This window comes from Ostrea edulis, chromosome 6 (assembly GCF_947568905.1).
Source record: "Ostrea edulis chromosome 6, xbOstEdul1.1, whole genome shotgun sequence".
NCBI lineage: Eukaryota > Metazoa > Mollusca > Bivalvia > Ostreida > Ostreidae > Ostrea > Ostrea edulis.
Genome location: NC_079169.1, coordinates 82,444,279 through 82,457,909, shown reverse-complemented (window position 1 = coordinate 82,457,909; position 13,631 = coordinate 82,444,279). Strand labels below are relative to the sequence as shown.

The window sequence follows — 13,631 nt, the reverse complement described above, 5'->3', positions numbered from 1 at the left end:
CTACAGTAGGTAGCGCCAGGATTTCAGACAGAGAGACCAGTGATATGACAGAATTAAGCTTCTGTAATAGCACTCAGTCAGAGAAAATACACACATCTTGTTTACTGTGTTCAAGTGAATTAAACACAACCCAAGTATTTCTTTGCATGCAGTGCATTGATAAATTCAGAATAATTTAAACTTTTTCAGACATAAATCATATTGTCTACTTCTGCAAATTTTGTTCATTCTGTAATGGTTTGGGCTACGTGGACCATGGGTATTGATTAGGGTGCCTGATTAGAAATGCATGGGTCCAGATTTCAATTCCCAGTTCAACACTGAATTTTCTCCTTTACTTTAACATTCGGTACAGTTGCCCAAGGTGAAAGTCCTGCCAGCGGCAAAAGAATCTGGGATGTGTGTCTTAGAGGGAAAAGACAACTTAATGAAGGTAAAATGTAGTGGTCTGCACTATATGTGCCATGGATATTGGCCTGGATAGCTAAGTGGATAGAGCACCTGACTAGTAATGCTAGGGTCCGAGGTTTGATTCCTGAACAGTTTAGAAACAAAAACTTTTAACCTGTCTTCTGGCTGAATGATTTGAGCAAAAATCAAAAGACACACACATATATCCCCCACCCCATCTGTTTGCTAGAGTTTAATTACTTCCACAGCAGGTTTTATTGAGCCAATGCCTACCGTGATATGGGACTGTTCTCGTCTGAAAGATTAGCCACTACACTTTTAAATTCCAAGCATTTGTCAAAGTAGTCACTATATATATATTATATATATACCTATTGATCGGATGAGGCCAACGCACGAAAGGGACTCAAACCAACAACCTCCCAGTAATGAAGCAAATACTCTCCCCACTGTGCCCAGTAGATCAAAAATGCAATTTGTTTTTCCTCCTTCAATATCTGATGAGTTAAATAGTTGAAAATGGATCAGTTAACCAATACAAGAACCAGTACATCCACAAATCCAAAAATAAAATTCAAATGGCATCAACTACTAAAGGTAAACACAAACAAGAGGCCCATGGGCACATCACTCACCTGAGTCACCTTGGACCATATCTAAAGATCTTCCTTAACTATATGGGAATATGAAACTTTTATCCCTATGGTGGGCTATTGAATCTGCACTATGTCAGAAAGTTTTCATGTAAATGTAGCCTTTTCTGGCTCATTGTTCTTGAAAAGAAGACTTTTAAAGATTTTCACTATATATTTGTATTTAAAACCCCTATCCCTATCCTATCCCCGGAGGTCACAATTTCAACAAACTTGAATCTACACTATATCAGGAAAGTTTCATGAAAATGTAAATTCTAGCCCAGTGGTTCTTGAGAAGAATATTTTAGAATATTTCTTAAAAAAAATTCTGTACATATTTGTTTGTATAACTTTAATCCCCTATTATGGCTCCACCCTACCCCCAAGGGCCACAATTTCAGCAAACTTGAATCTGCACTATGTCAGGAAGCTTTCACATAAATCTCTGTTTTTCTGGCTTAGTGGTTCTTGAGAAGAAGATTTTTCCTATATATTTGTATGTAAAACTTTGATCCCCTATTGTGGCCCCATCCTACCCTCGGGGACTATGATTTGTACAAACTTGAATCTGCACTATATCACAAATCTTTCATGTAAATTTCAGATCTTCTGGTCTAGTGCTTCTTGAGAATAAGATCTTTAAATGACCCCACCCTATTTTTTTCATTTGTGTGATTATCTCCCCTTTGAAGGGAGCATGGCCCTTCATTTGTACAAACTTCAAATTCTCTTCACCCAAGGATGCTTTTTGCAAAGTTTGGTTGAAATTGGCCCAGTGCTTCTAGAGAAGAAAATGTACAAAGATTACAGACAGAAGGACAGAGAGAAGAACAGACAATGGACAACAGGTGATCAGAAAAGCTTACTTGAGCTTTCAGCTCAGGTGAGCTAAAAACCAAAGTGGAAGGGATTTCCGGCTGAGAATTAAATAGTCCAAACAGAATCAAAAGTAAACTATAAGGAAAACTTGGACATCTACAAACGCTGAAGCATGCTACCACACCTCCAAAGCGTTCCATTTTGCTGGGTGCAAATCGTTCAGCGTTTCATATAAAGCATTTTGTGCAAGATCAAGCCACACCGATAGAAACATGCAGAACATTCAAACCTTACCCATAAAACCTTACAGACCATGCAAAACGTGCACGTCATTCTGCTATTGGGAAAGGTGGACATTGATGAAAAGGACCTCCCAACTTAAAAGCTGTGACATTCTGCCCCTGATGACTTAATAAACCATAAAAACTATAATAGATAAATCAGTTTGTCTTTGAAAAGAAAGATGCATGTGGTAAAAAGGGACCACAAACTACAGCTAAAGTGGGGAGGTCCTTTGAGCAATTCTTTTGAAGTTAGTCTAAAGTGGACTTGCAAATAATCGAAATGATATCAAAACCACCAGGCAGAGCAAAACCTAATAGATTTCTAGCCCTTGAAGTAATCTTATTACCCTAAGTAGTTTTTTTTTTATAGGGGGGGGGGGTCTTTTTTATACAATATATGTATATAGGAATAATTTGCCTTGTTACACTTCCAGTTAGTGCAGGGCTGCCCTAGCAGCATCTTTTCACTTTGGTTAAAATTCACTTCCATGAGGGAGCACTATTTAGATGATTGAAAATTGTTAAAAAGTGGTAAAAAAAAAAAAGAGAAGACAATAATGTCTATACTTGCTGGGGGTGGAAGGCCTGAATCTCCTTGAAGGTCTCAAAGGAGCCTGCTTCCTTGATGGCTTCTGGAAGGGCATTCCACAGCTGTAAGGTGGATGTGAAAAAGATTCCTTGTATGTGGATGTTCTGCAATAAGGAACCCTGAACCATTGTTGGTGTCCTCTGCTTGCAGCCCAGAGATGTTGGAGGTGGGGGTGACTGGTTAATGGGTTATCAGGGAGTGGCAGATACAGTAGAGAATGACTTGTTTGATGACATTTTGTTATTCAATAAAGATTTGTTCATCACATTGTTTATTTGAATTATCTGGATAATGCAGTGACCTGTGCATAACTTGTAAATTCCAAGGTGTTCTTTTTATACCACAATAGAGGTTGGCTAATGGCTGATGGTATTTGAAATTAACAACATTTTAAGACTTCTTGCAGAAGGTGTGAAATCGACCAGGGAAATACAGACACAAGTCTTGGGGGAAAAGGTATGGGTGGTAGAAAGGGTAAAAAAGACGTTAATGCAAAACAAACAATTTTCAAAAAACATACTGAAATACAAAACAGACCAGCTTAAAATCAAATCAACAAACTCTGTTACAAAACCAACGATCACCGATGCAAAACCAACAGTCACTAACTGAATTGACACTAGATGGCGTACAAAAAAGACATCTGAATTAATGCTAGATGGTGCACCAGTCTATCTACATAATCATAATATGTGAGCATATATTGAAAAGTAATTCCCGCAAAAATTCCAATCATGTCGGACTCTCAAAATGCCATGATTTGATACCAAAATAATTCCAGCAGCTAAAGTTGGATTTGATAAACAAAGAAACTTTACCTATGAACAACTGAAAAAAATTTCAACCCCAAAAAAACAAGATGCAAAAAAAAAAATCAGTTAACCATCATATAGACAGTTTAGAACACAAACTGTGATTAAATCTTTATAAGGAAATCTACTCTACTCTGCTTTGCTTTTTGCGAAAGGACAAGAGTTAAAAGGGATCAATCACAAAAAATTCATATAAAATACTTCAGAGTTTGTATCACTTTTTCGATGGTGAAATCATACTTCGTAAGAGGTGTTTTAACAAGCCATTAAATAAAACTTTAGTGTAATGAGCTACTACTGAACAGTGTAATAGGAAAATAACATACAGTACAACTGTCCTATGAGACCCCCCCCCCCCCCCCCCCCCCCCCCAAAGTACATACAACTACAGGTATATACATGGCATAACTACACATCGTATAATGAAAAATATACTTAACCATGAATTGGCAAAAAAGATGAGACTAGAATATGTCACAAACCTGTCAATAACCAGCAGTTTTGGGACAAGGCAGATAATTCACTTTTAAGACAATGTAAAGCAACACTCAGGAGAAGAACTCAGAAAAGTTTAACTCAAACTTGCAGACATGAAAAATGGTTTTCTGGAAGAGAAAAAAAAAGTCTGAGAAATGAAATATCTCAAACATGGGCAATTATAGTGACTCAGACTAAAAACTTGGATTCTTTTAGAGCCAAAGGATTTTGTTGGAGTTGATGACACAAGTGTTAAAAAACTAGACCCAGATCATCTTTTGTTACAAGACAATTTCATGATCAGACAAGAATACCTTTCTGCATTGACAGTGCTACCTCAGCAATTAGTTGTGCCAACAGTGGAACTTCAAATTATAATGGCCTGTTTAAACTTTAAGAAGAGCAGTGGACAAACAGACATAAGCTTTGCAAACAGCGGTGATCTGAGTGAAAACAAAGATATCTGAACTACAAGAGGCCCATGGGCTACATTGCTCACCTGAGTCACCTTGGCCAATATCTAAAGATTTTCCCTATATATTCACTTGTAAAACTTTGATCCCTGTTGTGGTCCCAACCTACTCCTTTACAAACTTGAATCTGTACTATGTCAGGACGCTTTCATGTAAATTTCTCTGGCTTAATGGTTCTTGAGAAGAAGATTTTTAAGGATATTGCAGCCCCACCCTGATGGGGGGGGGGGGGGGGGGGGGGGGGGCTTGATTTTTAACTAACAAATTTGAATCTGCACTATGTCAGGGAGCTTTTATGTAAATGTTTCTGGCCCAGTGATTCTTCAGAAGAAGATATTTAATGATTTTCCCTATATATTTGTATGCAAAACTTTGATCCCCTTTTGTGGCCCCACCCTACCCCTGGGGACCATGATTTTAACAAACTTGAATCTGCACTATGTCAGGAAGCTTTCATGTAAATTTATACTTTCCTGGCCCAGTGGTTCTTGAGAAGATTTTCCTTTTATATATGTATGTAAAACTTTGATCTCCTATTGTGGCCCCATCCTACCCCCAGGGGTTATGTTTTTAACAAACTTGAATCTGCACTATGTCAGGAAGCTTTCATGTAAAATTTAGCTCTTCTGGCCCAGTGGTTCTTGAGAAGAAGATTTTTAAATGATCCCACCCTATTTTTGTAATTATCTTCACTTTGAAGGGGCATGTCCCTTCATTTGAATGAACTTGAAAGCACTTTACCCAAGGATGCATTTTGCCAAGTTTGGTTGAAATTGGCCCAGTGGTTCTAGAGAAGAAGCTGAAAATGTAAAAAGTTTACAGACAGACGGACAGGTAGATGACATACGACGGACAACAGGCGATCAGAAAAGCTAACTTGAGTGAGCTTTCAGCTCAGATGAGCTAAAAGCTCTTTTTAATTCATTTTTCATGAATTATCAAGATTCAAAGATCAAAGACTATCAACAATGAAAATGTTCACCAAATCGTGATATACTCTTCAAGAATTTTTAAAGTTTGCTATAGAAATAAATATTTGTGTACAACTAAATCAGTTGTGTGTTTTCTATCTCTGAGCCTTGACAATAAGGGGATAGGAAGCACACAAGTTGAATATAAATCAAATCAAACCACAAATCATGGGAGATCCTTTTTATCACATGTTAGCTAACCCCCCCCCCCCCCAGCCCGGTTGTTCATTTACGTTACTGTATTGTTGGGAATTTTTACTTCCTGGCATTTTGTAAACAAACTACATAAAAATTGACATTTGTCTGTAATGTCACAAACGACATAGGAAACATAGTGTAATAATTAGAATTTATGTAATGAGTGATATCCACTGGATAAAGGAGTAAACATGTGATAATAAAATAAAGTAATGAACAAAATTTCAAGGCTATCGAATTGGTCATATGATAGAGAAGTGTTCACAACCTATTTTGTATTCTCAATCCCTCTTAGATCCACTAATAACTTTCAGGAAAATAATTGGATCTTTACATCAGACAATATGCACATCTACGAATGGCAATTGTACAAAGTTAAAGTCTATCTAATAAGCCATACAGGAGGAAAAGCGTTCACAAGATTTTGTGACAGACATATGGATAGACTGATAGAAAGTACAAAAACAAAGTCTCCACCTGGAAGTGGGGAGACATAATGAACCAGAAAACTAGAGTGTGTTCGAGATCGCTGTTCTTCCCAAACACCAAGTACGCAACCCGAGAACGGGTTCGAGGTGCAAGAACTCACACCAACTCTGTAGGTACATGTTGTGTGGTCGAAGAACAAAGAACACATTCATGCGCACGTTCTTGTCGTTTGCGACTCTAAGAACAGAGTACGAGAACAACGACCTCGAACGCATTCATATTTTTCAACACTGCCACAAACTAGGCAGCATATTTTCTGGAATATATAATTCATATGCAGATAAACAGCACTAAAAAAACCCACATCTAATCAAACTGGAAAAAATGTTGCCTTCTTAGTTGCAAATGACATTATAAGCAATGGATTTCAATAGAAATTAACATAGTGAATGTAAATATAAAATTATGAATTGAACACAAAAAATGATGAACACTATTCGGACATTTTCTCCAAAATAAATTTTTCCATCTCCTCAATATGAGTTCTTGTACAATTTCCAAAATACATTTAAATTTTATATTGTAGCAATATTACCATTCTTTGTGAATCGGCCTTGGTACCTGACCTCAGAGGTTAGATCACTTAAATAGTAATGCAAGGTCCCGGGTTTGTTCTAAAGATTCTCTCCTCTTCTTTGCTTTGTTGATGTTCATTTAGAAATACCTAAGAGGTGACTTTACATTTTTTTGTATAACAACCAGGAACTATCAAAATATGCTAACTCTAAAACAGATACGGAAATATACCCCATGATTTTTTGTAGAAACAATGTAGAATGCAAGTGAATTGTCACAAAAATTGTATATTATTGAGGATAATGTTGGGGATCAAAGGTTTACATGGGACTATTATTGAGAAACGCTGTGTACATCCTTAGACGTGTCTGAAAACGATTTACGGATGACAGTCCTTTAACAGACTCATTAGACGTGTCTGAAAACGAGTTACCGATGACAGTCCTTTAACAGACTCATTAGACGTGTCTGAAAATGAGTTACCGATGACAGTCCTTTAACAGACTCATTAGACGTGTCTGAAAACGAGTTACCGATGACAGTCCTTTAACAGACTCATTAGACGTGTCTGAAAACGAGTTACCGATGACAGTCCTTTAACAGACTCATTAGACGTGTCTGAAAACCAGTTACCGATGACTCCTTTAACAGACTCATGTAGTAGTGTTCAGTTGCTTCACTTTTCTTCATTTTTTTTTTTACTTTTTTAAATTTAAATTTCATATTTGGGTGTTATCTTTCTTTACAAGAAAACCCTTAAAATTCTATGAAACATTAAACCTGACAAGGAATGGAAATATTACTTTCACAGCTTTCACTTAAGATTGACAGCTACATCACAGTCCATGACATATTTTTACTTTCACAGCTTTCACTTAAGATTGACAGCTACATCACAGTCCATGACATATTTTTACTTTCACAGCTTTCACTAAAGATTGACAGCTACATCACAGTCCATGACATATTTTTGTTTCAAATTGGAAGGATGTCAAACAAATGGCCATGAATTTCATATTTTCACAAAGTTGTCCAAAGTATAAATGTAAAGCTACAAACAATAAAACACCAATATTACAAAGCAACTTTTGAGATGTATTAAATGCGTCACAACTGCTCTGACAGTGTGTATTGAGTCCATGATCACTGATGACCTGATCAAGAGATTTGTTCCAGATACTGTTTTAATTGTTTGGGCGCCCTGCCGTTTGTTACTTGAAACACTACAGAACAATCAACTCAGAGGTGCAAATTCAATCCAATACATGTATACACGTATAAATGTGCTTGAAGGTAAGTTTTACTGAAGCTAAAAAAATAATTTTTCCATTTACCATTCTTTTTAAGTTTTTATTATGATTTATATAATTCATCTAATTGTAACATAAAATACAGTCATGCTTTTATTTTGACAATGATTAAATAGTGATGCATTGAACTAGTAATCATGTTAATTGTTATCAAATTAAGTTACATATATATATTTTTAGACATAAGTCATGAGTAAGCCCACAGGGAAAGAGACCACTGTTGTGAACATCCCCAACAAATCAATCGGAAAAGAATTGGCTCTTCCCGCTAACAGCAACAAATCTACCGGAAAGGAACCACCCAAGCGTGCCAATCAGAAACAAAGAAGTCGTCAAAAAGCCCTAAAACTACTCTCTCCGAAAAAAACGTTCACAGAATCATCTACACAGACTATGGAAGATTGCTTAACAGATGTGAATCAACTAACCAAAGCAGCCCATGTGATTTACGCCTTCTGTCACACCAATGCAGGGGAAATCTTACCCACCAGAAATGTTTTGGATGAATCCTCCAAGATTCTGCAGGCTCTATCTCAACTAAGCAAGTCCTTTGATTTTTTTGACATCCCAGAAACAATACCTTTTACCAAAAAATTAAGGGAAGAGGTGAAATCTATAGATAAGTGTCAAAATCGCTGCCGAGATCTTATTTCCTCTGAAGAACTGCACCATTTCTTACCCAAATCAAAACAAACAGGAGTAAGTCTTCTTGTCCACTGCAGGATGTTATTAGAGGAATTTAAGTACAGAGAAAAAAAATTCAGACAAGCTGTCAGTGTTATCGTAGAATCTGAAAAATTGGGACCCACTAAAGCCGACAACATCTTGTCAAAGACGGACCACAGAGATCAAATTCAGGACCTTGTTGACAGTGTTGCAGAAAACCAAAGGATTAACAATAATCAAGATAAAAATGATCTTCATGAACAATATCGAGAAACAAGCATCCGACAGAAAAATCAAATCCAGAAACTAGAGATGAGGATCGAGAAATACGAGGATGAAATAGAGGAAATTAAGCAACAATGTCGGGAAAAGGTCATTGAAATAGAAAAAGATGTCAAACTTTGCAACCAATACTGGGAGAGAGAAATGCAGACAGTACAAGAAAAACAGGAGGTCCATGATTCTCAGAGGATGAAGTTCATGAAATTGCTTGATGATGAAAAGCAAAAAGTAGCTCTCAAGGACAATGAAAACAAAAAGCTTAACAAATTATACCATGACACTAAAGAAAAATTAAAAGACTCTGAAAAATTGAACTATAACATGTCAAAGGCAAGGCGGAAGTCCCACAGAAATATGGCAGATAAAGCATGTAGTGCAAATCTGAAGCCAGAATGTACTAACACACACTGCCAAACTGAAAATGCCGTAAATTCAGTGCCGAAATCCATCAAATCTCCAAACAATCCAACCGTAACCACTTCAGCAGCTGCCAATCATCATGAGAGTCCCCACCCAAAACATAACAACCACTTCCATGGTCCAGTTAATACAATCCACCTTTACAACATCTTCCCCGACAGAGGTTCAAATTCTACAATTTCAGGCAAAGACTCTGCACAGAATGGGAGAAGCAGGTCCAGCTCTCGGATGCTCATTTCCTCTAGTTCTGTGGTAGAATCATTGAGGCATCAACAGAACAGCCATTACGGACCCAGTGTGGCTATTCCACATCGTGAAGAGGTTGACTTTGTGTCTCGTGCAGAATCGACTATGTCTTTCGCCAATCCTGAATCTTTACATGAAGATGATAATTAAAATAATGTATACACTGAAAATTCCAACACAAGAGTTATACCCCTTTGTTCATTCTTATGAATCATAATGACTGATTTTCTTTTAAAAAATATAAATATCAGAAATACTTGTACATGTTCCTTTTAAATCTGATTCCTAGCTGGGTAGCTCAGTAGGTTAACATGTCAAATGCTGATCTGTAGTTTTGTGTGTTTGAATCTAGGAGGGCTTTTAATATTTTACTTTCTCATATTTCTAATTATATTAAAGGTAAATTTAAAACTTTTCAATTTCAAAATATTGTACTCTCTGGTGTTATTCTTCCGTACTCAGTACATATAAAAACTCTATACAGGGTAAATGTCATCTCCATTCTATTTTCATCCATCAATCTCATTCCTATTCTCAATGGGTGAATCTAAAACTTAAAGTGAATATAAATCTTCATTCATTACTTTAAAACTTTAAAATAGCAAGAAACAACTATGGGCTAATTCAAATCTGAGTGAAACCATTTCCCAATGTGTACGGGCAAAAAAAGTTTAGGGTGAAAATTTCGTTTACACAGTACTTAAGAATATTTTTACTGTTCCTTTTCAGTATCAACAATACTCAGCACTCTTGTATGATATATCTTTTTGTATACACTGAAAGCTTAAAGGGTGTACGGGTAGCGGTCTCGCTTCTCACTGCTGCGACCCGAGTTTGACCCTTATGATTGGCAATGGTTGTATGTGACCAACATCCGTGCATCAAAGGATCCCATTGGAAATAAGTTTTTGAGCTTTCATGAGTTATCCTTGGTATTTACATATATTTGTATGCATATACTGAATAAACATTAATTTTCTATTTTATTCATCACTGCTGATGATGACAAATGATTAAATTGTATGGATATATAACTCTGCTTGAAAAGCATCATAGAGATGTATAATGGAGATGTAGAGTCCCAAACACACACAAAGCAAATCAGACTTAAAGACTGTGCATCTGATTTCTGCATCTGCTAGAGCAGACTCACCACTCCCCTCACTCCTGTCTGTGTTTGTGTAATGTGTGTGAGTTGGGGTGGGGTGGGGGGGGGGGGGGGGGGGGAGGTTATGGCAGTCATTGTGGGTGGAGTTAATAATATGGGTGGAGTTAATTATATGGGTGGAGTAAACACTGTTAATCATCAAATATCAACATTAGTATACATGTACACATGAGGGACAAATGTGTATGCTGTCAGTATTTACAAACAGCAAAGAAAAATGCTAGGGTATGAATTTCAGAATTTTCTTTCTTTTCTTTTGATTTTTAAAAGAAATAAATGTTTATTGTATATGTATAAGAGTTTCTGTTGTAATATTCATGTGTGGTAGATTTAGGTTGTTTATTTTTATGCCTCGTTCACACGAAGAATTTGATTCACATTAAACGTAAGTTAATTAATGCGAATTAAATCTGAACCGCGTTCACACGGAGATTTTAATGCGCATTAGTTTACTTCGAATTAAACTTTACGTCGTGATTTAATGTGAATTAAATTTACTTCGCATTAACTCCGTGTGAACGCAAAGCGAAGCTAATTTACATTAAATGTACAAGCATGCGTAATGGCAAATTTGAGACACATGAAAAATGTTTTAAAATAGTGATATGATTTTCTGTTTACAATTTAACAAATATGCTGCTCGTTGTTAATTTTTTAAAATACTATATGACGTCATAGTAGACTTACATGTACAATACATATTAGTAATTGAAAATTATGTCACAACAGTAGTCAGCGGAATGGTGAAAGAGACGTTCCGAGGTTTTTTAAACTGGGCTCATGAAGAAGCAATATATTGTCAAGAATGAATGCTGGTCGTCAGAGGAAATGACAAGTAATTTCTTGGGAACATATAAAAACAAACACGACAAAACTCCTTGTATGTAGATCAGTTGCATGTACATTGTTAACATAATTATGTATAGTGTTTTGAACAATGAATTCTGTATAGATATACACAATATTCATTAAAATATCTATAAAATAATTTTCAATGATATAGTCTATTCTATTATTTATATCGTGCACCCTTTAATCTAGAAATGCATACAAATTTAATGCGCATTAGATTACTTCGCATTAAATATTACTGCCGTGTGAATGCTATCTAATTCGAATTAATTTAATGCGCATTATTTTACTTCAAATTTAATGCAAAGTAAAATTTAATGCGAATCCGTGTAAACGAGGCATTTGTATTATTCACATTCAATGTAGTCTGATCCCAAAGTAAATTCTATCTTAGTTACAAAATATATTTCATTTCCATAATTTTGCCAGAGAACGGAAAAACAATTCCAGTAATTTGCAGCTTGTTTTTGCTGTACATTCCATATGAAAGAAATAAGAAGAAATTTCTTTGTGTGAATATGTCATGGCTATTAAAACTAACAAATGACTAGGAAAATACCATATTACATAATCTTATATAACAATTAATTGTCTGGACTTAAATCAGAAAATTGACTAATAACTACAAATTGACTAGTTATACCCACACTCTCTCAAGAGAGTTCAGGTATATAATCTTATATAACAATTAATTGTCTGGACTTAAATCAGAAAATTGACTAATAACTACAAATTGACTAGTTATACCCACACTCTCTCAAGAGAGTTCAGGTATATAATCTTATATAACAATTAATTGTCTGGACTTAAATCAGAAAATTGACTAATAACTACAAATTGACTAGTTATACCCACACTCTCTCAAGAGAGTTCAGGTATATAATCTTATATAACAATTAATTGTCTGGACTTAAATCAGAAAATTGACTAATAACTACAAATTGACTAGTTATACCCACACTCTCTCAAGAGAATTCAGGTATATAATCTTATATAACAATTAATTGTCTGGACTTAAATCAGAAAATTGACTAATAACTACAAATTGACTAGTTATACCCACACTCTCTCAAGAGAGTTCAGGTATATAATCTTATATAACAATTAATTGTCTGGACTTAAATCAGAAAATTGACTAATAACTACAAATTGACTAGTTATACCCACACTCTCTCAAGAGAGTTCAGGTATATGGTTGTTACGTTCTTCTTCCTCAAACTCTGCTTTATTCAAAACAGTAACCAATTAATCTTTTGGAATATGATAGGTGGTGTCCTGTAGATGTGCAATAGTTTTAGAATTTTCAATTTTACCCTGGCAGCCAAATGAGGGTCGAAAATGTTTTTCTTACTTAGGTATACAGTATAAGGGGCATAAGGACGTTAACCAATGCTCTTGTAGGAGTAAGGGTGGGGCCAAAATGGTCTCCATAATTACTCGGGACATACATTATAAATTCCAGGACTCTTGCACCCCTGAAGCCTTAGAGGTGGGGCAAAAACTTCCAAAAATTGACCAAATTTTCAAAAATCTTCTCTACAACTGCATTATCTAAAGGAAACTAAATGCATAGTAATATAGAGCAGGAATACTTCTACTAAACTTGTAAATTTCATGGATAGGGGTTCTGACTCCAGGACACGTGGTACATACATATACATTGTATATGTGTAAAAAATTTGAATAATATCTTCTTTAACGCTATTGATACTAAATTGAAACTTAAATTTTTGACCGTTTTTGCCCCGCCCCTAAGGCCCCAAGTGAGCAGAAGTCCTGAAATTTACAACTTATGTCCCTTTTGTCTCAAAGATGCTTCACACCAAATTTGAGAAGAATTGGATCGGTTGTTATCAAAAAGTTAAAAATGTTCAATTGTTAATGCAAGACGGATGACACACAATTTCATCAGGTCACCTGAGTTTACTCCAATGATCTAAAAACCAGGCCTCAGGACCATAAACTGAACAAGAGGCCCATGGGCCACATCGCTCACCTGAGTCACCTTGGTCC

At 35.8% G+C, this 13,631-nt stretch overlaps 2 protein-coding genes across 2 annotated transcripts in view; one reads left to right on the top strand and one right to left on the bottom strand.

Annotated features, from left to right (window-relative positions):
• LOC125648075 (nucleoprotein TPR-like) overlaps nucleotides 1-13,631 on the bottom strand; it is a 163,491-nt gene that overhangs the window by 121,147 nt on the left and 28,713 nt on the right. The gene's annotated exons all lie outside the window — the stretch shown is intronic.
• On the top strand, nucleotides 7,802-11,734 carry LOC125648077 (uncharacterized). The gene is made up of 2 exons (XM_056140986.1): nucleotides 7,802-7,967; nucleotides 8,165-11,734. Exon 2 carries the CDS (start codon nucleotides 8,174-8,176, stop codon nucleotides 9,746-9,748), a length of 1,575 nt encoding a protein of 524 aa, XP_055996961.1. The 5' UTR covers nucleotides 7,802-7,967; nucleotides 8,165-8,173; the 3' UTR covers nucleotides 9,749-11,734.

What these genes read in the sequence shown, in the direction of transcription:
- LOC125648077 (XM_056140986.1), top strand. Translation starts at nt 8,174, where the DNA reads ATGAGTAAGCCCACAGGGAAAGAGACCACTGTTGTGAACATCCCCAAC.